Genomic DNA, 23,822 nt, shown 5'->3' on the forward strand with positions numbered 1-23,822 from the left:
CAAGCGCACTGAGCTTTAACTCGCCATTTCAGAAATGGCGGCTCCGCTGGGCGGTATGTTCTCCGGACAGCCTCCCGGACCCCCGCCACCGCCGCCGGGACTGCCGGGCCAGGCTTCACTTCTTCAGGCCGCGCCGGGAGCTCCGAGATCTTCTCCAAGCACCTTGGTGGATGAGTTGGAGTCCTCTTTCGAGGTAAAAGGAGAGGGGGGCGCCTGTCCCAGCCTCCCTTCTTTCCTGAAGTGCAAGCTGCGCACGCGCAGGTTCTCTCTCGGAGTGATTCCGCTGCCGGCTTACAAACGGGGAGACTGGCTCCGGGAATGAGAGAATGCCTTGCTGTAGTCTCCGCCGAGAGTGGTGGCCAGCAGTCCACTCGGGTCTGCCGGCGGAGGCGCGTCAACTTCACGTTTCTGGTGGCCCGTGGGCTTGCAGTTTGCACACCCTCAACTTTGGGACCGTTCCAGGTTCCCAGCCACCTGAGCGCGTCCCGGCTCGTTCCTGTCCCGTCCTTGCCCACCTTTTGCGGCGTCTCAGCGTGCCGAGTCCGGCCTCCCCTCCAGAGCTCACCTTTCCGCCGGGCTCCGCTCTTACGGGGTCCTGAAGTCGTGGGACTTGGAGCCGAAATGGACTTGAAAGTTGTGCGGGCCTTAATACGAAGGGCCGGAAGGGCCGAGGGAGGAGGAGAGCCTGGGGTCGGAGGGGAAGGGAGGCAGAGCGGGTCCAAAATAAAGAGTTTGCCCCAAGGAGTGTACCCTGCAGCTGGGAAGATGGGGAATGCTAGCGGACGAAAGAGAGGTAAAAATGAGGGCACTGGTTGCTTCCCGTGGTCTGCCTAAAGGGGAAGATGAGCCATCAGTGTGTGGAAATGAAATAACTTCTAATTGGAGGAACCTTTTCAACTTCCTAAATCCTGGTCCCATGAGTTTTGTGCTGTGTACCCGTATGGTAGCACAGGAGCGCATGGGTCAGTTTGTAAATGAATGTATTATTGGGGATGCGTGGGCGGGGTTCCTTTACTGATGGAGTGTACGTTCAGAAGTTTGGAGGTAGCTGATTTAAAGGTAGTCGGCCATACAGGAGAGGGACAGGTAGGCTTTAGAGCAGCGTCTAGCATTGAGGCGAGGCGGCTCTCACTCTCATTGAGGTGCTTGCTGCAACACTGGCCCTGAAGAAGCCGTGGCCAAAGCTGACCCCCAGCACCCTGGTGCATAAACAACCCCTCGGTCTTCCTCTGGCCACACAAGCCTTTTTCCACACGGGCCTTTGGATTTCCCTGCGGGCTTCCAGGCCCTACCCCCCAGCTCACACCTTGCTCACCAGGCTCTGTGAAGTCAGAGGCCATGCTGCCCCCTGAACCCCACCTTTTTCTTCCAGTTTATCAGGAGTACTCACACAACCTACCATGTAGCAAATGTTTATGCATGTATGCTAAACTATAAAGGAGCCTGTGGTGTGTCAGGCCCTGCCCTGGGTGCTAAGGACACAGAAACCAGTCTTTGTTTCCAGAGAGCTAGGGACAGCAGAGTGGGGCGAGCAAATAAAAATGGCAGGCAGTTGCCGTGCTGTGGGGTCGGTGCTGTGATGGAAGCAGCCTGGGACTGGGTCAGGGTGTGGCTGTCAAAGAAGGCCCTCTAGAGAAATGCATGCCAAACGGGCACTGGGACCTAGTAGCCGTATGGGGGTGGGAGGTGCCGCTCGGACCTCCTCTGGCATTGGGTGAGCATCCCCTAGTCCTCTGTCAAGACTCACCCCACAGGCCACGTGTTCCTGTCCCGTTCCCTTTGCCCCGTTCCCGTTCTTCCATCTGCCCAGACCTCTGTTCCACCGCCTCTGGTGGCACCTGCCCACCCACTCTTCATTTCTCTTTTGGTGCCACCCATGAGGTCTCTGACTTGGTCATTCTAGTTGCTTTGTAAATGCTCTTTGGTGGAATGAGTTTATCACAGTCACACACTCTTGTTGTGGGAGGGAACCTTGAAGAGCATCCCGTCCTTTCACAGATGGAGGCTCAGAGAGGGGGATAGCTTGCCAGACCCTCAGTGTGTGGAAATGAGCCCACCGTTTGGGCCTCCCGACTTTCTGGGCAAAGCCTCTGTCTTCAGCATACTTCTAAAGGCCTTACTCTTTCTGTAGCCCACCACACATTTTCTTCTCTGTGCACCCACCCAACTCTTTACAGAGATGTATGTGTTTAAATTTTTTTTAAGGGGGAGATGAGGGTACTAAAATTCCTGAGACCAGGTCTCCTCCCACCCTGGCTGGTGGGCCCCCTGGGTGGGATGTTGTCCAGCAGCCACAGGATGCACAGAGCAGGGCCGGCCGCCCGCCTCATACCGCGCACCCAACAGGAGCCATCTTTTGGAGTGTTACACAGAATGGGAAGTCCGTGTTTCCTGATGCACGAAGCAGTTGCAGGATTGGCCTAGGGGACCCCTGTGATTTTTCTCTGTAAATCAGATGGTAGCAGCTGTAGGCAGGAGGGCCCGCACATCTAGGCGATGGCCTGACTGGGGCGCAGATCTGCTTGCCTCACGCCCAGTGCGGCTTGCCCACTGCCGGCCCGGCTCACTTTCCCCAGGTGTGAGGCTTCCTGTCTGGCCCGCTCCCCCAGCTCCCCTCCCGCCCTCTTTCTGGCCCCACTGCCCTTTGTTAGGCCTTCGTTGTTTGTAGGACTCCCTGGCTGAGTCACATACACACCTGGATCATCGTCCCTTTGGAGAGAACTCCCTCTCTGGGGCTTGTTTGTCCACGTGACACCTGCCTTGTTCTCCGGGCCGCCCAGTCAGTCCCCAGTGCGTGTTTACCGAGCAGCCAGTCCGTGCGGAGCAGTGCTCCTGCACGCGGCGCCGAGTGAGCCCGCAGGCTCCCCACCTGCCAGGAGGGGCAGCTGGCCAGGGACTGAAAGAGGGGAATGGTGTCAGTTAGCCGTGTGCAGAACCACAAAACTCGGCGTGGGGACGGCACGCAAGCAGGAGGGGGGGCCATCTCAAAGGAGCAGAGAGCCACGGTCTCTCTGAGTGGGTGATGACCGACCCGAGACCTGACCGGGTGGCACAAGTCACTCGAGCAGGGGAGGGCGGGGCTGTGGGTAGGACTGGAATAGGGGGCCAGCCCTCCTGCTGTGCAGTGAGGGAGTGGGGGAAGGATGGAGTGGCGGGAGCGAGCCAGTGGGGGTGCTGGCAGTACCAGCTGCCTCACTCCCCACTCTTCCTCGGGGGGCCTCATGGAGTCAGTCGCCGAGTTTCTTCACTGGTGTGAGTCTGGGGTGCAGACCCAGATCCTGTCAGTGCACTGAATGACTTCAAGAGGTTATTTCTTATCCCAAAGTAAGATTTTTGACATGCGAGTGACTTTTTTTTTTTTTTTTGTCATCTCTTTTGATCAAACAGGCTTGCTTCGCTTCTCTGGTGAGTCAGGACTATGTGAATGGCACGGATCAGGAAGAAATTCGAACTGGTAAGAATTCCCTCCTTTTGGACAATGTTCTTGCCTTGAGCAAGGTTCCCGATTGCTAATTTTACACCCAGCCCGTTCCAGTCCTGCTTGCATCCTGAGAGAGCTGTGCTGGGGGTAACACCCCTGCAGATCCGGTCTCCACACTGCTGCTTCCCTGTTCGGTTGGTTCATTGACCTCTTGCTTCAGTCAGGGTGAACCACTTCTGGCGGACCTTGCACAGTGGTGTCAGGACGAGGAAGACCAATAGGGTGCACTGCTTTTCAAAACAAGCTTTGACTGTGTCTTGAATAGGTGTAAGTTTCCTGGGCTTCCTCCTCCTTGCCCAAGTTCTGTCCCTGGAGGTGACCAGCACTTCTCGTTTCATTGTCCTGTATTTTTAGCGTTACATTTTATCTGGGATCATGCTACTCGTTGGAACTCAATTGTCTTTTTTTGGAAGAACTTGGTGTTGTAGTAAGGTCTCTTACTCACCTGATAAAAGCACAGATTATCTGCTGTTCAGTGCAGCAATGTGGAGGGCTGGGGGCCAATGTTACTCCGGTGGCCGGGATTAAAGTCCCAGGTCACATCTGTGAGAAAGTGGGGTTGTGATGTTCTGACTGTTCGTGTATGAGGGAGATATTCATGCCTAGTATTTTTCTTGATTTAATGTTTTTTTTTTTAAGGTGTTGATCAGTGTATCCAGAAATTTCTGGACATTGCAAGACAGACAGAATGTTTTTTCCTGCAAAAAAGGTTGCAGTTATCTGTCCAGAAACCGGAGCAGGTTATCAAAGAGGTACGAACTCCCTTTTCTCCTCAATTTTCAGGAAGAGCCCGTATTGGCAGGATTCCATCTGTGCTTTAGATGGTTTTCAGTGAAAGCCCTTCTCCTGCTAAGGTCTGGCCGTGCAGATTGGGAAAGGGAGTTGCTAGCTGTCAGCGTTCATGACAACCTGGACAAGTGGTGGAGGAGGGGGTGGTGGCCAAAGCAGGGCTCCACACTGCAGTTTCACGCACTGGCTTTCACGGAAGGTTTTTCTTAAAGGAAAGATTCTGCCACGTGAAAAGCATTGAAAAGCCATTAGTGTGGACGGTAAGCTCACTCTGGATGGAACTAGGACCTGCGTCTCCCAGTTGCCTTGCACAGTTGTTCAAGGAATCAGGAGTTCATGTTCTGTCCCAGGCTCCTTGAAGCTCAGGATTTCATCCCTCTCACTCGTTCGAAACCAGGGCATTCGGACGTGTGTTGGGGTTGCCAGGGTGACTGGAGGCTTCGGGGCATTTAGCATGCAGGGCCGGGCCTGTGCCTGCATGGGGAGAGGGGAGGAGCATCCTGCCCGGGAGGCCGGTGGTGCCGCCACTGAGAAACACTAAATTGAGATGGTTGTTTTGGGGGCAGTTTTTGCAGTAACTGCTCCCACAAGCTGACCAATTTAAAAGGTGGTTCTTACTCATTGATATCAACTATGGAGAAGGAGAATGGAGGATGGGAAGGTGATATCCATAGGGTTCATTCTGTCAGATCATGTCCTGGTGCGAATGCCTGAGTAGTAACACAGGTGTGCTGAGGGCAGGGCTTGGTAAAGAATTACAGTGCTGGGGTTCATTGCAAAAGCTCTTGAAAATGAGGTTGGGACGGTTAGAACCGTTAGAGCTGTGGGTGTGGGTTCGTGTAAGTAGTTGTCGCGTGTGTTTCAGATTCGAGGTGGTTTGGATCCTCAGCAGCTGTCTCGGAGGAGGTGCTGAGTGCCTGGGGCGGGGTGGGAGGGAGATGGGTTTCTTTTGGCTGCTGTTGGGTACTTTGGAATATCAGAACTTGAGTGCTTACTAAAAGAAAATGAATTAAAATGAAAGCTGTCGGTGTGAGTCTGCCATTGGAGGAGTTGCATTGGGTTATTCAGATGGTGGAGCCAAGCAGAATAATGGGCTTAGAGTGGTGTAGTCGATTTTCTTTGTTTTCAATTACTTCTTAGTGCCCTTAGTTATTCAGGAACTGCATTCACTCTCCACGAGTTTGCTCTGACTTGACCGCCTCCGTCTGCAGGACGTCTCAGAGCTGAGGAACGAATTGCAGCGCAAGGATGCTTTGGTCCAGAAGCACCTGACCAAGCTGCGGCACTGGCAGCAGGTGCTGGAGGACATCCACGGGCAGCACAAGAAGCCGGCCGACATCCCCCAGGGCTCCTTGGCCTACCTGGAGCAGGCGTCTGCCAACATCCCCGCGCCCATGAAGCAGACCTGAGGCAGAGCCGGCTGCAGAGCGAGCCGGCGCGTGAGTCCGCGCGCACACGGTTGTTCGCGCTGGGCGTCGCGTCTGGGCGGCGTGGCGTTTTGGAAGAACTCTGCCAGAGGGCGAGATAGGTGACTTTGGTTGCATGCCGTCAGTAAGATTTCCCCCGTATTTTTATAAGCTCTTATTTTTTATTACTCTAGAAAATGCCCATAGCATTTGTAAACCAAGTGGATGTTTTTGTTTTTAGCAAAAGTTAGTATGATGCTACCAACATTCCTTTCTGTTCCTTTTTTCTGTGTGTTTTTTAAAAATAATTTTTGTGTTTAACTTTTAATCTCTGTTTCCAGTTTTAGATGAATTTGTATCATCTGAGGGAAAAACAGTATGTATGACGATCTAGGAATCAGAGGGTGAAGATTTGGGTTATAAGTCTTTCATGTTAATCATCACTCTCTCCCCTTGCGCTAGTTTGTAAAACTGGGTAAGTTTGCCATGCGTGTTTCAAGGCTTTAAACTACCTCAAGAAGAGGAATCTAATGCAGCGATGCTTGTAATGCTTCCAGAGCTCCCGGAATGGGGGTGTTTGTAAATGGGGGGCGGCGGGGGGAGGACTGCAGGGGCCTAGGTTAGGGCAGCAGCACTGCAGTGGGACCTTTGAGTCGGTGTTGACTTCTCTTTGGGACGAGTTTATATTTTGTGTCTTGCTTGTTTACTTTGGGGGGCTGTAGTAGGAGCTGTGACATGGTGATTGTTTTCCCCTTCTGCAGTCATGAACCCGTTTACGTAACAGACCCAGCCTGCCCTCAGCAACGTGACTCGGGCAGCGGGGAAGTGTGCGGGTTAGAGCTCACTGACAGTCTCTTTCCGTTGGAGTTTTGTTAGCTGGTGTTCTTTGTGTTTCACTTTTCAGGAGCAGAAATGTCCCACTAAGGAAGGTTCTTGCTAATGGATGGCACTGATTCCAAGGGCCAGGGCCTCGGGGTGGGGAGTGGCCTGCAGGCTGGCCCTGGGTGGCTCACTGTCCACAGAGAGCATGTCTGGGAAGGTGTGTTAGCTTCTTGCTGGTCACGCAGGGCAACACGATTCTTCGTTGACCTGCTGCCGTGTCTGGCTCTCCCTGAACCGGCTTTAGTCCCTGACCAAATTGCACGCCTGTACGCTCCACTGTCTTTTGGACAAGCAGTGCCTCTGGGGCTTGGATTCTTGACTCACTTGGTTTTCTCCAGCCTTGGAGGCCCCTCCCCACCCGCCTCGACCTCAACTCCGACCCACGGTGCCGTCTGGCCTGGCTGCTCCCTGGCCCCTGGCGTTCCCAGGTGCTCTCTGCAGCACCCCCCCCCCCCCCCCCCCCCCGCCCCCCGACACAGGCCTCCTGTCTCCTACCAGCCTGGCGTGGTGCTCCCTCCAGGGTTAGTGATTTGCATCTGTCTCTGTGCCCCTCATGGGGATTAGGCATTACTTTCCCCTGAACACATCGGGATCGTGTGTGATTGACGTTTTCTCTGTAGACTGTTACTCGTGTGTGTGTGTGTGTGTGTGTGTGTGTGGTGCACAGGTGGAAGTTCCCGAACTCCCTGAGTTCTTAAACTTCTAAGCATTGTTTTTTCCCACATGTGACTTCAAGGTTGTTAACCTGGTCATCTCACACTAATTAGAAGCTTGATTGGCAGCCTTAGATTTATTCATTAAAAACCTAAATAAACTGATTAAGTTTTAGGTATCTCTCAATAACCAGGTTGTTGGTATTTCACTAGGTGCTTAGTGAAAATATTTTGAATTAATGTATGTATCAGTTACTGCCATTGTTTGTTAAATCAAAAAAATCTGGAAAATACATTTTTAATCTTGTCTGTCTATAAATATCTCTTAACTTTTAATGACATCTTGCTGGTTGGAGATCGTAGAAACCTTCCTTCAGTGAGAAAATTACGAGAAAACACCTGGGATTTCCCTCCTCTTCTCAGTTGCATTGTGGGAAACCTACCCCCACTGCAGGGCATCTCTCCCCTGCAGCCCCACCCGCTGAGGCGCCACCGCCCTGTGTAAAACAAGGCCAGCGTTTCCGCACCTGCCCAGCCCCGCCGGTTGCCTTCTCTGGGTCTAACCGCTCAGCCCCTGCAGCCTCTATCTACTGGAGCTGCCCGCGCTGCGCCCAGGAGTTCTTGACCTCCCGGCTTCTAGGTGCCCTCCAGGCTCCAGCAGCTGCCCCTCGCCCGCAGTCTCCAGCCTCTCCCCTCTCCTTTCCACTCCAGCCTGCCATCTGTCCCTCCCTGTGACCACCACTGTGCTGGTGACAGTTGCCAGCCACTTCACTGTGGCTGTATCAAATGGATACTTCACCTTCTTTACTTGAACTCACTCTCTTTAAGACACCTTCCCATTTCTGTTTCCTCTCCTACACGACCCCTGAGTGTCCGCCTTCCTGTTCGGTCCCCGGGCTCTGGGGGCCACAGGAGTGCTGCCAGTCCTCTCGAGAGAGACCCGTGATGGGGGGGGCGGGTACCAAAGCTCCCGCCTCGGGGACCCGCTGCAGCCATGCTCTTCCCGGCAGGGCCGGGCACAGTGTGGGTGCTCCAGCCGAGTCCCATCTGCCCGACTCAGGTCTCCCCTGGGGGGCGGTCCTTGCCCTGGAGCTCCACCAGCCGGGCCAAGACCTCCTCAGAGCTGTTCCCTTGGCCCAAACCTTCCTCGGCCCTCCCTCCACAACCGGCAGCCCTGCTTCCTAGTCCCCAGGCTCTTCCTGGCCTCCGCTTCCTCTCCTGCTTCCCTCGTGCAGGTGCTTCCCCTGAGGCGGGGGTGGGGGGGGCCTGTCCTGACTTCTGGACGCCTGCCCAGCACGGCTCGGCCCTGGGGGGCATCAGCGGTCCCCCACGCCGACCTCGGTCGCTCTGAGTCCCGGCGAAGCAGTGCGAGAGCACTTTGTAGTTGTGTCTACACCGGAAAACCACGTCGTTGTGCTGCCCCCAAACAACCACGCACCCTTGTGGCCGAAATGGGTTCCTCTTTTTCTTTAACCATTTACAGCGTTTTCCTCACCTTCGCCTACCCTGCCTACAGATGAGAGTTAAGAAACCCAGTCATAGAATTGCCCTCACCTTCCACCTCTCCACTCGAGAGTGAATCCTTGCTTCCTTAGGCGCCTGGAAGTGACCCCATGCCACAATCTGAAAGTAGGTTCTGAGACCTTTCCGAGAAGCCCCACTGGGATGAACATTTTCCCTCTACGCAGCAACTGATACACGCAGCGTCTTCAGCCACAGGTGTGTTTCCGGTGGTCTCTGGCCAGACGGCCTAGGTACCCCCTGTACATTCCTCGCACCTCTCACTGGGTCGTGGGGCTTGTCTCCAGAGGACCTGACTGACGTGGCCGTTGCAGGCGTGGTATGAGAAGGCAGGCAGTCGGATGAGCTCTGGGGACTACTGGCAAAGGACCCATTCCGAGCGGTATGTGAAGCACAGACAGTCACCGGCACAGGGTGGCCCAGTTGCTGCCGATGCCACCAGTGGTGCCCCGGGGAGTGCTCCGGTGGAAGGGAGGGGAACGGTCCCTCCTGCAAGGACTCCGACGTCTGGAAGGTGAGGGCAATACTGCGTACAAGAACGGTAGCGTTGACTGGTTATCTCTACGCCACCTTGACTTCCAGTAGAGGGATGACAGCAAACTAATGGGGCTTCATAGTCAAAGCCACTCAGTGCCTGGGCCCCTTCAGTTGCCCCCTGCAGGGGGAGAGCAGACCGCTGAGGAGCTCCTAGGAGGGAGTTGATCAAAATAATATTGCATCCTGGAGGAGACGGTAGGGGTCAATCAGTGTTGCCCTTGGAAATCCAAAGGCTGGGGGGAAGGCCATTCATTCCTGTCCTAGCTCCATCTGCAGAACCCAGGCGGATCCTGGAGACGGAGTGGAGACCAAGCAGCCGCAGCCACCACGGCTCTGTTGGAATTTGCATCGGTGGCAGAGCAGTTAATGAGGACTCAGGCGCACGGCATGTAGCGACTGATGGCGGTGGGGGGGGGGGGGGGCATTCCTTTCCACCCCAGTTAAAAACCATCGGCGGCAGTATTCCTTCCCAGGTTTGCTCCAGGTGCAGGGGTATGTTAACTTCCTTCTTCTGCATAATGTAACCTAGAGACTTATCATCAAATCCTGTTTCTCCCTCCCAACTCAGTCCCAAGCCGTTCATTTCCCTTCGCCGCTGCTGTACCCTCCACACCACCACCACCACCATCCCTAGACCACTCTGCTCTTGGGAGACGGATGGAGTGAGTTACGCGAAGGAAACCAAGGAGAGTGCTCATATCAAAGTGGGTTTCTTAATCTTAAGTCTCGGGTACACAGAGCATGTCCTTCACTGCTCGAGGTGTGAATTGCTAGAAACCCTCCGGATGGGAAATTTGGTCTTAGCAAACAAAAAGCTCAAGCGTGTGCCCTTTCGTGCTCTACTCCAATGCTCACGTAATAACACATCCTAAAGAAAAAATGATAGACATGTACAAAGACTCAGTTAACAAACACAGAACGATTGGGTAGAATCTAGACACTGACAAGGTCTTTCGCTCACCTGCGACAGGAAAGGGGTGCGAACAGACGCGGAGTGTCCATCCCACTCTCTGTCGCCAGCGTTCCCGTGAGCTGCAGGACGGCGGGGCGCGGCCAGGCCTGCTCTGCCAGGCATCCGGGGTCGCCGGTCCTGGGGAAATATCTCCACGAACAAGAGCACACAGAACTGCCTGTCCTCAGGCTTTAAAACCCCCAATGCGAACACAACCCTACAAGGCTCGCTCTAAGCAGGAAACAAAGGACAACTAAAACATACTTGATCCTGGAAAACAATACGACATATTACGTGTACCGTAACAAATATTTGCACTTCAAAAAGTATTGGGGCCATGTGTTTTGATTGGACAGTCAACTTACCTTTCAGTTGCGCGTTTCGAGCTACACCTGCATTGCTCTCAAAAGAACACATGAGCCCGTGAACAGCCACTTCCCGTTTGAAGACGATCTGAGTGAGGTCGGTGTGCACTCACTATCTCCACCCACATTCAGCTGTCATCTCATTTCACCCTTCCCTGGAAAATCAACACAAGTCACAACCGTTTTTACCGCCCAGTTGTTTAAAGGTTTTTATTCAAAGAGCAAAGACCTGACAGTGCATAGAGGACACGGCGGGTTGTGGGCTGCCTGGCCGGGCCAGCACCAAAGGACCGAGAGCATCGTTCGTTTGCCCGTCCAGAGACGGACAGAGCTACGTTCAATCATGCTGCTCCCTCAGAGGGTCAGACAGTGCGGGTGGCCTGTCGGTGAGGTCGGCAGGACCCCTCCCCCTTCCCAGAGGGTCAGCGGATCTTTGACTCGAAAGAACAGATAATCTCGAAACCTTCCCAGATGGCCAAGCGGATGCTGCAGTCACTGAGACTGAGGTGTGGGACGGGGGCGGGGCTGGTCCGTCAGCCCTGGCAGTGCTGAGTCCCGGTGCCTGGTGGGGGTCGTTGCCCACCACGTAGTCTGGCTGAATCCTCCTAAAGCCCCCAGTTGAGGTAGGTGTTATCCCCTCTATTATCAACTCCATGCCCCGGATTAGAAAGTCCAAGGACTTAATCCAAGTACGTCAAGGTCTTGATTTTGCTTGTTTTGTTTTTTAAGTTGGCTTTCCTGGTTATGTGGAACTTTGTTTTATCTTCTTACTGAGGTTGGCTGTGCATCTTGAATTGTGTCACTTACATAAAGACAGTTTTCAGTCCCTCTGACTTGCATCCTCAGGGAAAATGAAGCCACTTCCAAAGTGGACCATGGACACCACTGAGGGGAGGGTGGTCTGAGGGACACCCGCCTACAGTGGGTAGGCCGTTGGTGACATTAATAACACCTTCCTACGATGCTTTGGGACCACACTAGTTCGTTTTACCCTAAGGTCGAGAAGTTTTTAATGAACTGGTATCACAATGAAACACTATGAAACGTCAAGGCCAAAATCTGTAGCTGTTGTTCGCAAACCACGTTACAGAGCAAGGTATTTTTGGTTGGTTGGCTTTCTAGTTCATTCCCTCAATCAGAAGTTTTCAGTGCTTTTCAAACGTCCCCTTTGTGATGGGTCCCGAGGATCGACTTAGAAGGAAAAGTACTTGGTGAACCATTCCTGGTGGGCGGAGCCCTGCTTCTGCGGGACTTCTTTGGGGTGGGCCGGGACTTCTTTGGAGTGGGCCGTCTCGTCATCCTGGGTCCTAAAAACACCAACAAAAAGGTTCACGTGGTTTAGGAAATCACTTAATAAACAATTTCACGCCCCACCATCTTTTCAGGGAAAAAGAAAAATAACTGTTTCTTTACTCTTCAGAACACACTGGACAAGGAGCGGCTGGCGTCACGATCTGGGAACCAGGGGTGAAGGGGACAGGGCTGGGGAGGGGACGTCTCATTCCTGCTTTGAGAATGGAAGTGTCTCTATTGTCCCACTTAAGACAATGAGGTGTATTTGCAAAATTTATTTCAGGCACAAATTGAATGATAAACAGAGTCCATAAATAAGGTAAAACAGGAGCTTCTGAGATCTTCCTCTCCAGCATACGTTGTCAGTTTGGCTCAAATAAACTCTTACAGGAACAACAACAACAACAACAAAAAAGGTGAAAGAAATGATCAACACAGCATTACAATGTAAAAGTTCTGTACTGTGTGCTAGCATCACAGTGAGCCTATAAAATCAGCGAAATGAACCGAAAAAGGGAAACAGTAAGCGAGAAAGTATGGTGTGCACCGGGCTGAGTGGTCTCTGGTCTGCGACCTTGGAGCTTCATGGAAAACAAGGGGAACACAGCCTTAAACAGAGGAACGTGAGTACAGACGAACTGGGAAGCCAGCTCTAGCAGCTAACTCGGGAATGTGCTGGGTGCCCTGGCCTCAGACCCCTCAGCTGGGAAGCAAAGGGCCGGGCTCCTTCAGCCACTGGCTGCCAGGGGGTCCCTGCAGCGCAGCACTCGTTAAGGTCCGTGCCGCCCCAGTTGTCCAGAGAGCCACAGCTAGGCAGGGCCTCAGGGAAAGGAATGCTTTAGGGGCGGCCCTCTCGGAAATGCAAACTCAAAGCCCCAAATCTAAACTTTTCCCTCTAAATGAAGACTGGGTAAGAGGGAGAACGGATAGAAGGGAAAAGCACTCTTATAGAAGAGGAGCAGGCTGCAAGGCTTTCTGGAGGAATAAGAAGGCGGTACATGAGATCGTCATGCGTGACCAAACAACGCCCCCATTAAGAGGCCTCAGAATGCCAAGAGGATACAATAAATCTTGAAAAATAGCCTTAATGGTTAATAGGGGAAATATACTAAAGGCTTCTATGCCAGGTCCTGTGTTAAGCACATCCTATGGGTCAATTCCTTTAACCTGTCCCTCGCCTCTAAAGTGAAGCTGATACAGCACCTACTTGGCGAGGGAGTGGAGGCCCAGAGAGGTCAAGCAACCTGCCCAAGGCCACACAGCTCCAAGTGAGGAGAAGCAGGACTTGAATCCAGACCCCAAGGCCAGATGGACTCTCATCTTCTATGGAACCCACACTGAAGTTATCAGCTAGGTGATTCAGTGTCCCTTGTTTAATCACCCATGACAAAAAAAAAAAAAAAGCTTTTTGGAATTCGGTACCAGGAATAGCCCCTCTTCTGAAGAATGGCACATTTCTCGCCTCTTCCACAATCTTCCCATTTGGCTGGGCTGTCATGTTTCCAGGGCAGGGCCTGATGTGCAACTTTTTTTTTTAAGATTTTATTTATTTAGTTTTAGAGAGGGAAGGGAGGGACAAAGAGAGAGAGAGGGAAACATCAATGTGCGGTTGCTGGGGGCCGTGGCCTGCAACCCAGGCATGTACCCTGACTGGGAATCAAACCTGCGATGCTTTGGTTCACAGCCCGAGCTCAATCCACTGAGCTACGCCAGCCAGGACCTGATATGCAGCTCTTTACATTGGCTTCAACGCTGGGTGTGGAACAGGTGCCAGACTGGAATCCCAATTCTGCCCACCCCCGCCCCGCCCCATTATGAGAAAACGGGATCGCAGCTTCCGCTCCCTACCTTGTGGCAGTTTTCACGTCTGGAGACTGGGTGGGCTTGTAAGGCCGGCCCCCACTGGGGCCCGGGTCCAAGCTGGGTGACTTGGTGATTGGCGGGGCGTGGATCCTGGAGCTCAGATCCCCACTCAGAAAGTTCTTGGCGTAGGAGGCGAGGTTGGGCACGCTGACCACTCGGCTGGGCACTTCCTCCATCTTCTTTTTCTGCTCGTATTCGAGGAAAGGCCCCTTAGAGTCACCGCAAAAGGGCATCGCTGTAACAGCCAACCACACCCACCACCTAGAACTGTGTGAGGGGGGAGGCGGCACTTTTGTTTATTATAGACTTCCTTATTCTTTTCTTAAAGCACTTTTCCCTCTAACCTATTGTGTGTTTTAAAAAACACAGATGGTCACAATCTCTTCTCTAAACTTCCGGTTTTGCAATTCAAAATCTCTGTGTAGGTTGTACAAGGCCACGGAGCACCCCGGGGCCCACCCTGTCCACACACGCGTGAGTATTTCTGAGATGAAACTTACATTTTGTCACACTAGGAGGGAGACATAAAGATGATAAGTAAGCTCTCATCAGTTCAGCTTAGGTTTATTATTCTGTGAGCTATAAAAAAGTGCAACTTTTTAAGTGCTTTTAGGATTTGTGAGAGCTGGTGAGAGATTTGTATGTGAATATTCTCATTGTAACACATTCCAAAATATCTAGGGAAACATGTTAAGAAGTGGAAGATTCCTGCTCTTCTCTCTCTCCTTCCTACCACCAATTTTTATTGTAACCACTATTAATAGTGACACGTTTATTTATAGAAAACTAGGGGAATATAAAAACCCACATAAAATTTAAGAAAATACACATCCTCTTCCTAACCAGAGCAAAACACTGTTTAACCATTTGGACTCTTCTCTGTGGGTCTTATTTTCCATGTGTTTCCCTTTGACTGGATCCCAGCCATTGGTGAATAGGCTGCCATGACCTTGGGGAACATGAAACCAGTAGAACTGTGTAATGAATGCACTGGAACCAGAAGAACCAAGTTACCTTCATGGACGGGGTCAGATACCCTGGGTGAGGATGGAACGAGAAGGACCGATTCCGATGGGACATGGCGCTGGGGAGCGCTGCATAGTGAAATCTTCTCTCCTCCTGGAACAACAACCCAGCAGAGTGTGATGAGCCCAACCACACCGCACTGGAGTGGCTGGGGGGGGGGGGGGGGCAGGGACACAAAGGCAGGGAAATCCCAGGGGTTGGGCCCGGGCAGCGGGGAGTGGGGTGAAGTGGGTGGGGGAGGGGCAGCCAGTGGGAATCAAGCTGCCACCTATCTGAAGCTTTGAGGAAGCACTTTTTCTCCTGGGGCCTTGGTGTCCCCAGCCCCTTTTGCAACAAAGCAAAGGACAAGCTTATTTGGAATGACTTAAGGGATGTTAGAAATCCAGGTACTCAGCATCTGAGAAGAGGCTACTGCAGAAAGTTACTAATTAAGGTGCAGAAAGTTAACGATTGAGGCAAAGAAACGAGACCTGCAGGGACAATCAATCACTACATGGCCAATCCCCTAGGTTTTTCTTGCCTTCTGTATTGTTTTTAAAGGAAATTCCGGTCATTGTACAATTTCATCTGTAAAAAGATAAGGACTCTTTAAAAATAAAGCCGCAATATCTTCGTCACACTTGGCAAACGAGGATGCCTTATTCGTATCGTGTAATTTTCAGTGGGTGGTCAAGTTTCCCTGATGGTCTCACTGACATCTGGACAGGAAAGAGTGTGGCCAGGGAGCAGGGCACGGGGCTGGGAGCAAGGGGTGGGGCTGGGAGATGAGACCCGGGGCAGGCAAGGCCCTGCCAGCGGCCGAGAGGCCCGGGGGCTCTACTATGGGCTCTACTCTGACCAGGATGGGGGGCTTCGGCAGGTGCTGGACAGAGCCGGCTGTAACCTGACTTGTATTTTCCCAGGAGCCCTCTGGTAGCTGTGAGGTCAGCACAGGGGGGTGAGGCCAATAATGGGCTCTCCCCAGTGCACGTGGGAAGCTGTGCGGCTTGGGTCAGGGCTGCGGGGGTCCACAGCAGGAAGCGCCTGGAAGTCTGATGTGGCCGACGCACTCTCCCCCACGGGCCATACCGACAGGAGTGACCCTATGGCCCCTGTCCCCGGAGTTGACTGTGAGGCATTAGGAGCTGTCCAATGGGGTGATGTAAGGGGCTGACATCGCAGCACGGAGCACGGCGAGGCTGGGTTAGAGCTGAAGCAGTGGTCAGAGTATAAGGAGACCTCAGTGTGCGGTCTGTGGACTGTGTGTGCTGGCAGGAGTGGGGTTGGGGGGCATTTCAAAGAATAGCCTGGGGGGGTTGCCCAGGGGTAGCTTTGCCAACTGGAAAACAGGCGGTCATGTTTACAGAAGGAAGATCACTAAAGAAAAATTGTCTTGCCTGAATCCATTAAGATTCTGCCATAAGGCGAGCCATTCTAGGTCTTCCTAAATTCCGTTGGCTAAAACCACCAAGGCAGTATCAGTACCGGGCAGATGCTGTGGGGCTTGGGAGTAGAGGGACGTTTTTGCTTTCTATGTCCCTGTGCTAATTTTTTCAGTGCGTATGTATTTTTTTATACAATAGAAAAAATAACCGCAGGTCTTTTGTAAGGTGGTTTTATGCTTATGAGGATTAGAAGTTGAGGACCCAGTAAAATGTCAGGTGCCGAGTCGGTGCCCCGCCCCCCACCCTGCCGCCCTCCCCACGCTGGCGGCCCCGCAGCCCCACCGTGAGCTGCTTGATGATCTCCTCTCGCTCCTTCAAGCGGGTCTGCAGGCGGCCTATGAGCTGCACGTCCTCCGGTCTGGACGCCCCCTTCCCCGGCTTCTCTCCCGACTCTTTCAGCCTGTTTCAAGCAGACAAGCCGTTAGGCCCTCGCCGCCGTCACTCAGCCACGACGAGCAGGGAGACGACGTGATGACGGGGAAGAGACGCCCCTGCGTGGTCCGCCTGGCCAGCCGCTCTCTCAGTTCACAAAAGGGGAAACTGAGGCCCAGAGAGCCTGTCCAAGGCCTCCCAGAGAACTGACTGCAGAACTTGGGGTGGAGCCCAGAACCCCACCTCCCAGTGTGACCTTTGTCAGTTCCCCCGACGGTGCACGGCCCAGGAAACAATGGCTCGTGTGTGCACCCAGAGGCTGCACCCAGTGGCGTCAAGAGCCAGGGATGTTTGGGAGAAGGCAGGAACCAGGCCCACCCTGCCAGTGCCCACAGGCTCTGCAGATGACAGCGCGGCACTAGCGCCATCTGCTGGCCGGCACGGGGTGTGGCAGGCGTTAGGTCCTAGGCAGATCAGCGAGGGCTGAGCAGGGAGGGAGGGCAGGTGGTACCCAGCGCCCTTTCAGCAGCGTGCAGCTGGAGAAAGGACTCCCGGGGCGGCAGATGAGAGGGAGGGTTAGGACTGCAGATGACCTACGGACTGCCAGACTGTCGCTGATAGGAGGCTAGGACTTTGGGGTCAGGTGAGTTGGGCTCTAATCCCACCTCGGCCTTTCTCTAGCTGTGACCTCGGGCATGGCGTTCTACCTGTGACCCTCTGTAGCACCTTTAAAATGGGCGTGAAAATAGTGGTTGTGAAGATTTAATAAGATAATGGGTGCCTGGCGCGTGGTAAGTATGCATGAAAGAGGAGATGGTAAAGGCTTCCGCTCCAGATTTTGGATGATTCGCTTTGTGTTAGAGAGAGTGGATACTTTTTAAGGGCTCGAGCTAAGGGTCAGACAGGTGACACTTACATTCACTTAGTTCTGCTTTAACCTGGCCTCCCTGATGCTAACCCCAGTCCTCCAGTCTCGTAGCAGCCAGAGGGACCCCGCCAGGAAGTGAATCAGACGGTGTCACTTCTGCTCAGAGCCTTGTGATCACTTCCCGGTGCTCTCCGACTACACCCCAACTGCCGCCCATTCACTGTAAGATCTCCTCCTTCCCTCCGAGGCACCCCTCGGTTTCTAGCACTCACTCCCTCGCACAGTCCACATAACCCACATGAGCCTTCAGGCCGTTCAGTCTGACGGAGCAGGCCCCAGGGCCTTTGCACGTGCTGTTCTGTTCAAGGTGCCCTCTCTCCAGATGGCCCTCTCGTGCCCTTGGCTCCTGGTGCGTGAATGTCACCAAGAAGCCTTCCTTGCCCACCCTCGCCACTCTCTGGAAATGGATCCTGTTTTTCTTCCTGCACACTTTCACTGCCTGACATGAAGTATTTGTTTCCTTATTTCTTGTCAGAATCTCCATGAGAATTTGTGAGTTCCACGAGAGCGCAGTCTTTGTTTTGTTCCCTGCGGCAGCCCAGAGCCTAAAGCAGGAAGCCCTCAGGAAACATTTGCTGAACACATGCACACATGCACAAGGGACCCTTGGTGGTGCTGACTGCCCACAGCAGTGACGATTTCCACCTTAGAGGGCAGCTGACGGTTAAATGAGATGCTGCATGCTAGAAGAGGGCCAATGCTAGTAAAAAGTGTAGCCTTGACCCTTCTGATTTCTTCCCCCTGGGAGGGGCAAACCACGCCCAAGAGGCAGTCACATTCCTCACAGATTCCCAGGGCCTGCACGAAAGGGGACAGCAGTGTCCTAGTATGACAGGTGACCAACCACCCCAGTTTGCGTGGGACTGAGGGGCTTCCTGGGACCCAGGTCTTCTGGTTATAAGACTGGGAGTGGCCCGGGAACACAGACAAGGCAGTCACCTCAGAAAGCGGTACATCTACTCGTCCCTCCTGACTTGGGGCCTGGGCCTCACTCACTCGGTTTCCAGGGCGGCCAGCCGGGCCTGGAGCCGGGCCTGGGCGCTGCTGAAGTCCGCCACCAGGGCCTGCATCTCCTTCCGGTGCTCCTGGCGCAGAAGCTCCACCTCCCGGGCCCGCTGCGCCTGCTGGTCCTCCTCCAGCTGCCTGCGGGGGACAGCAGCACGGCTGGGCTGGGCTGGGCGCTGGGGACCCGCCTCCTGGGCACTGGGATGTCTGCCCCCTCTGCCGGGGGGCCGTGTTGGGAGCCAGTGGGTGGGGGAAGGTTATGAGTCAGAGGTCAGGACACCACGGGAAGGAGACCTGGGGTGTCTGAGTTGCGGGGTCCCAGATAAGCCTGGCCTGTGGGACCTCTTCTCAGCACCCCTCACCCCAGCCTTCCAGGAGGGAGAAAAGTCTTCCTTGCTTGAGGAGCAGCCCCTGGGGGGAGGAACAGAAGCAGCTCTGGAGGGGAGTCTGGACCGTGCTCCCTTCACCTGGGCCAGGTGGGAGAGGTGGAGACAGGTTCTGTATCAGGGTTACTGAAGGCTGGAACTCTGGGACCAGGCAGGGTGGGGCGGGTCAGGAGACCAGCGTCTGAGCCAGGCTGCCACGTCCATCTGCGGCCGCCTCCATCACTTCCCAGCCGTGTGACCTTGGGCAAGGGATGTCCTGCTCAGCCTCTTCATCTGTTAGGCGGAGGTGACAACAGTGTCTGCCTCACACCGTTACTGCCAGGAAGCTCGTGTCCATACGTGTCCAGAACAGTCCGCAGCACACAGTATGTGTTCAGCCGCCAGCTGTCACTTGTGTGAACCTACTAGGTGTGGGGCCTCAGGGATCCATAGACAAGCATCAGGGCGTGTCACCCTCAGAAAGTTAGTCATACAGATAGAGAGAGAGATCTCCTCACCCAAGGACGTGTTTATTGATTTTAGAGAGAAAGGAAGGGGGAGGGAGGGAGGGAGAGACACAGATTGGTTGCCTCCCGAATACATCTGCACTGGAGATGCAATCTGCAACCTTTTTGGTGTTCAGGGCGACGCTCCAACCCACAGAACCGCCCAGCCAGGGCAAGCGCGTGCATATTTCTGTGTGATTGTTTCCTTCTCCCCGGAGAGGGGCCGTTGCTTTTCCAAGCTGGAAGGGGCTGTAACCCAAAATGGTTAGGAGTCCCCACCCCGGCCCGCCTCCTCATTCCAGTGTCACATGGCGAGTCCCTGACTGAATCTGAGGTCTGCACCTCGGCCAGGTGGGCTCGCTGCTGCTTCCTACCCGAACCTCTCCCTGGAACAACTACTCTCACTCGGACAGCTGAGAGGAAACGGACAAAGTCCTTGAGAGAGAGGGACTACCGAAGCTCACTCAACGAGAAACCGATGACCCAAAAAGTCCTGTACCTAATTAATGAAATTAAAGTTGTCGTTGTGACCTCTCCAAGAAGTGGGGGGAAGGGGGAAGGCCGTGAATTCAGGACTGACCACGAGCTGTCCGGCCTGGATTAGGCACTAGTGACCCCAGGGCTGGCCCAGTGCTTCCTCCAGGCCGCACTTCCCTGCGTCCTAACGCAGCCCTGGCGCGTGGGGGGTGGGGGCTGGGCAGGCATCCCCACTCTGCGGAGGAGGACAGTCCTGGAGAGGGTACTTGTCACCCCAGCTCACTGGCCAAAGGCACAGAGCACTGTCTTTCCAAGGCTCGTTGGAGGATACTTTCGGTGTCGTTTGGTCGGATTCCATAAATTCCCTGATTTGCACTGAAACTGGGTTTCTGCTTCTGTTTCATGTCCACTCCTCTGCAGTTGTGACCTCGACTTCCCAGACACTTTTCCTGCGACCGGGGAGTAACCCCAGTGAAGTGCTACCATGTTAGGGAGTCTTTTCTTTGGGAAGGTGCCCACGGGTAGCAGGTTTTAGATCTCCGAGGCTCATCACGCGGCAGTGCAGCAAGGGGAGGGAGGGAGGGAGGGAGGAAGGAAAGGTCTGGGGTCCCGCAGACCCACCTGCTCTGGTCGCGGAGCCGCAGCGCCTCCTGCTGGTGCTGTTCCACTTCCTCCCGCAGCTGCCGCAAGGCGTCCTTGAGCTGCGAGTTCTCCTGGAGGAGGCCCTCCTCGCTGCCGCTGGGAGAATGCTCAGCGGTGCCCTTCGGGGAGCCAGCCGCGCCTGGCCCGCGCCCCTCCTGGGAAGAAGGTAGCCGGGAAGGGTGTTTCCAGAAGGCACAAAGGGCCCCCGGTGTGCGCCGCCCACCCCGGAGCCGCAGGGGCAGTAGGGAGCCACTGAAGGCTGTATGCAGACGCACTTCAGAGGAAGACCTGAAGCAGGGCAGCCGGCTGGGGCACAGAGGTCCGGGTGCTACCCCGCAAGGTAGGAATTTTGGATGTGCAAGGAAGGGGCCCAGGGGCCGAGTCTGACCCGGAAGTTCAAGGAGAGAGGCCTTGAGCTCGGGTGACAGGGCTGCTCCCGATCACGGGAACAGGTAGGTCGAGACAGGGGAGGACTCAGACACTCTTCTGCAGACCTGAAGCAGTGGCCGGAGCTGGTGGTCTCTGAGCCCTGTCTGGTGCCAACACCCTGCGACGCTGCTGTGTCCAAATTAAGGAGAGCACGTAGAACTTAAAACCTGGGTTTTCTTTACAAAAAGGTCAGCCTGCAGGCCCGCCAGGTGTCCCCTCGCAAAGGAGAAGGGTGTTCCCCGTTTGGGCTCAAGTACCCAGGGCCTCCCCTCTCAGAGCTGGCTGCAGCCCTGCCTGCTCCCAGAGGGGTGTCGTGTGGGTGGCCCAGGATGCACACCTTGGTGGTGTCTATGTGGTCCTCGCTGTCACCTGCACCCTGGGTGAGGGCCCGCGGCCGGTCAGAGCTGCCCAGAGTCCTCAGCTCAGCCTGCAGCGCCTCCAGGTCCTTCTGGTGCTCCGAGCAGGCGGCTCGCTGCTGCCACAGCTCCTGCCGGAGGGACTCTGCGGAAGGAAGGGCAGCGAAGTTCAGGCAAAGGGTCAAGGTGAAGGCTGGAGTCTGTCCCGGTGTGGGTGCTGCAGAAGGCTTGGGGTCGAGGTCTCCAAACTCAAGGTAACAGTAACAAGAGCTCTATGCACAGCACACTAAATGTGCTTAAAACCCTGGAAAACTGTTTACTGAAGCCCTACAACCATCCTACCCAGTGTCGCCACAGCCCGTTTGATGATGTGTAACCTGAGCTCAGAGAGGTTGAGTAAGTAGCCCAGAGACACACAGCTAGTGAGTTGAGCAGTCAGGATTCCACATGTCCAGTGGTTCCTCTCCACTCTGAAGCACCTCTTAGCCTTTTCCTGGTGATTAGGGAAGGTCGTGGGTTTCAGTGGGACGGCCTTGAGTCAGGGTGGAACCCTGAGGCGGTGTGGGCCTCCGCACCAAGTCCAGAAACCAAGAGAACAGGGAATTATCAAGTGACCAGGGGCTGCATGTTTCAAGTTGGGAATTTTGACATTTATGTCAAGTCTTAAGGAGACAAAACATTTACAGGTTCTCCTTTCCCTGGGTGTGAGGTTGGTGGGGTCCTGGAAACTGGAGACGATGGCAAGTCATCCGAACAGAGGGAGGATTAAAACCAGAATCCTCCGGGACAAATGTACAAGCCCCGCCCCCTTAGCTCCGGGAAGAGTGCAGCCGGAAACTCCGACTTCTCCTCGGAGGATGGCGGGTGGTTCCCAGTCGTACCCTCGCACGATTGAAAGGCAAAGAAAGCAGTCGTTTCAAAATGAGCATTTTCTGATAGAGTGCATGCTAGTCACTGGGCTATTTTTTTAAGAAGGTATGTTTTAAGGGCTAGCAAATTTAATGTTTTTTTCTGTGAGGGACTTTTGAGACTGTATTTTCATTATTGCAAATAACTTGAAATATTGTTCCAGTAATTCCATAAGCCATAAAATAAGTACCCGATATGGGCCTCAGTACACAGCAAGTGCTCAGTATGTATTTGTGAAATACATGAATGATGTTTAGAGGGGAGATCAATGATATAGTAAAAGTGTATTCATTGTGAAAGATTTCCCATATGCCTACTGTGCTGCTCTCGAAGGAGTAGTACATCAAACACATGTGAGTGCTTAATATATTCTGATGACATTATGTTGAAAAATTTATTTGGTCATTTTTTGTCCCCAATAGAATTTTAATAAAGTAACTTCAAAAGCTTTTTCCTTTAAAAAAATGCAGACACAACCCCATTTTCTGATATCCTTTATCACAAGTTGCAATAAAACCCTTTAGGAAAGCATGATCTGTAGTGTATTCATTATCCTCCCCTTTTCTCCCACCACCTATCCATTCATCCATCCACTTATCCACCCACCCATCCACCCACCAACCATCCATCCATCCATCCACCCACCATCCACCCATCCATCCATCCATCCACCCATCCACCTATCCACCTCTCCACCCATCCACCCACCCATCCACCCACCCATCCCCTCATCCATCCACCCCCTCCCCCCATCCACCCACCCAACCATCCATCCATCCATCCACCCACCATCCACTCATCCATCCACCCATCCACCACCCACCCACCCATCCTCTCATCCATCCACCCATCCGCCCATCCACCCACCCACCCATCCATCCATCCATCCACCCATCCATCCATCCTCTCATCCATACACTCATCCGTCCATCCATCCACCTATCCCCCCCCCCCCCACCCATCCACCCATCCATCCACCCACCCACCTACCCAGCATGTCTGGGTCCCCACCCCAGCGTATCACAGCATCACCGGGACTCTCACCCTTTCGCCCCCACACACGAACCTGCACTGCAGGTCAGGCATGTCTCATGCAGACAGTGGAGCAGGAGTCACTGGGCCAGGGACACATAATATCACTCTGTTGTATGGGAGGTGCTCCCACCCACCCAATACCACCCAGGACGCCTATAATTTGCTATTTTCTTTATGGCCCCACAAAGCCCTCTCTTCTTGGGACAGAGGCTGAGAATCCCAGCCCATCCCCAGGGTCTCTCCTAATTGTTTTGTCAGGAAAGGACCGAACTGCTGTTCGAATCAGAAGGGCCCGAGAACAGGCGGCAGGGACATCTGTGCCAACAGCCGCCAGGTGTCCTGACCTACTAACCTTGGGGGGTCTTCGACCTGAGACACGTGGCACAACCCGAGTTTTGTCTTCTATAATGAGTCTTCCTCAGATTCTGCTAACGGCTGCATTTCCAACATGGCTACCTCCACCCCGGGGTGCTGTTGATGGGGAAATCCGTGGGGCTCTTCTCCCTCCCGCCCCCACATCACCTCCCCCAGCAGGACGCACTGTCCAGTGAAAACCCCACCAGCAGCAGGTAGATCTTAGTCACCTGTGCAGGTAAAGGCATTGCC

At 54.0% G+C, this 23,822-nt stretch overlaps 3 protein-coding genes across 3 annotated transcripts in view; 2 read left to right on the top strand and 1 right to left on the bottom strand.

The window, feature by feature from the left end:
- Positions 1 to 11,456, top strand: part of LAP3 (leucine aminopeptidase 3) — a 36,860-nt gene extending 25,404 nt beyond the window's left edge. The window contains exon 14 of the mRNA XM_036019163.1: positions 11,444 to 11,456. The gene's annotated coding sequence lies outside the window, so the exon portion shown is untranslated. The remainder of the gene's footprint in view (positions 1 to 11,443) is intronic.
- On the top strand, positions 9 to 7,520 carry MED28 (mediator complex subunit 28). Its single transcript, XM_028507247.2, has 4 exons — positions 9 to 193; positions 3,388 to 3,454; positions 4,121 to 4,233; positions 5,482 to 7,520. Exons 1-4 carry the CDS (start codon positions 35 to 37, stop codon positions 5,677 to 5,679), a joined length of 537 nt encoding a protein of 178 aa, XP_028363048.1. The 5' UTR covers positions 9 to 34; the 3' UTR covers positions 5,680 to 7,520.
- A 249-nt stretch (positions 11,457 to 11,705) lies between the features above and the next one.
- FAM184B (family with sequence similarity 184 member B) overlaps positions 11,706 to 23,822 on the bottom strand; it is a 70,964-nt gene continuing 58,847 nt past the window's right edge. Inside the window, exons 12-18 of the mRNA XM_036019144.1 lie at positions 21,254 to 21,417; positions 20,467 to 20,642; positions 18,489 to 18,635; positions 16,475 to 16,592; positions 14,757 to 14,861; positions 13,728 to 13,927; positions 11,706 to 11,893 (exon numbers count right to left, since the gene is read on the bottom strand). Coding sequence (XP_035875037.1) covers positions 11,779 to 11,893; positions 13,728 to 13,927; positions 14,757 to 14,861; positions 16,475 to 16,592; positions 18,489 to 18,635; positions 20,467 to 20,642; positions 21,254 to 21,417 — 1,025 coding nt within the window. The 3' untranslated portion in view covers positions 11,706 to 11,778. The remainder of the gene's footprint in view (positions 11,894 to 13,727; positions 13,928 to 14,756; positions 14,862 to 16,474; positions 16,593 to 18,488; positions 18,636 to 20,466; positions 20,643 to 21,253; positions 21,418 to 23,822) is intronic.

This window comes from Phyllostomus discolor, chromosome 1 (assembly GCF_004126475.2).
Source record: "Phyllostomus discolor isolate MPI-MPIP mPhyDis1 chromosome 1, mPhyDis1.pri.v3, whole genome shotgun sequence".
In the NCBI taxonomy this organism is placed as follows: domain Eukaryota; kingdom Metazoa; phylum Chordata; class Mammalia; order Chiroptera; family Phyllostomidae; genus Phyllostomus; species Phyllostomus discolor.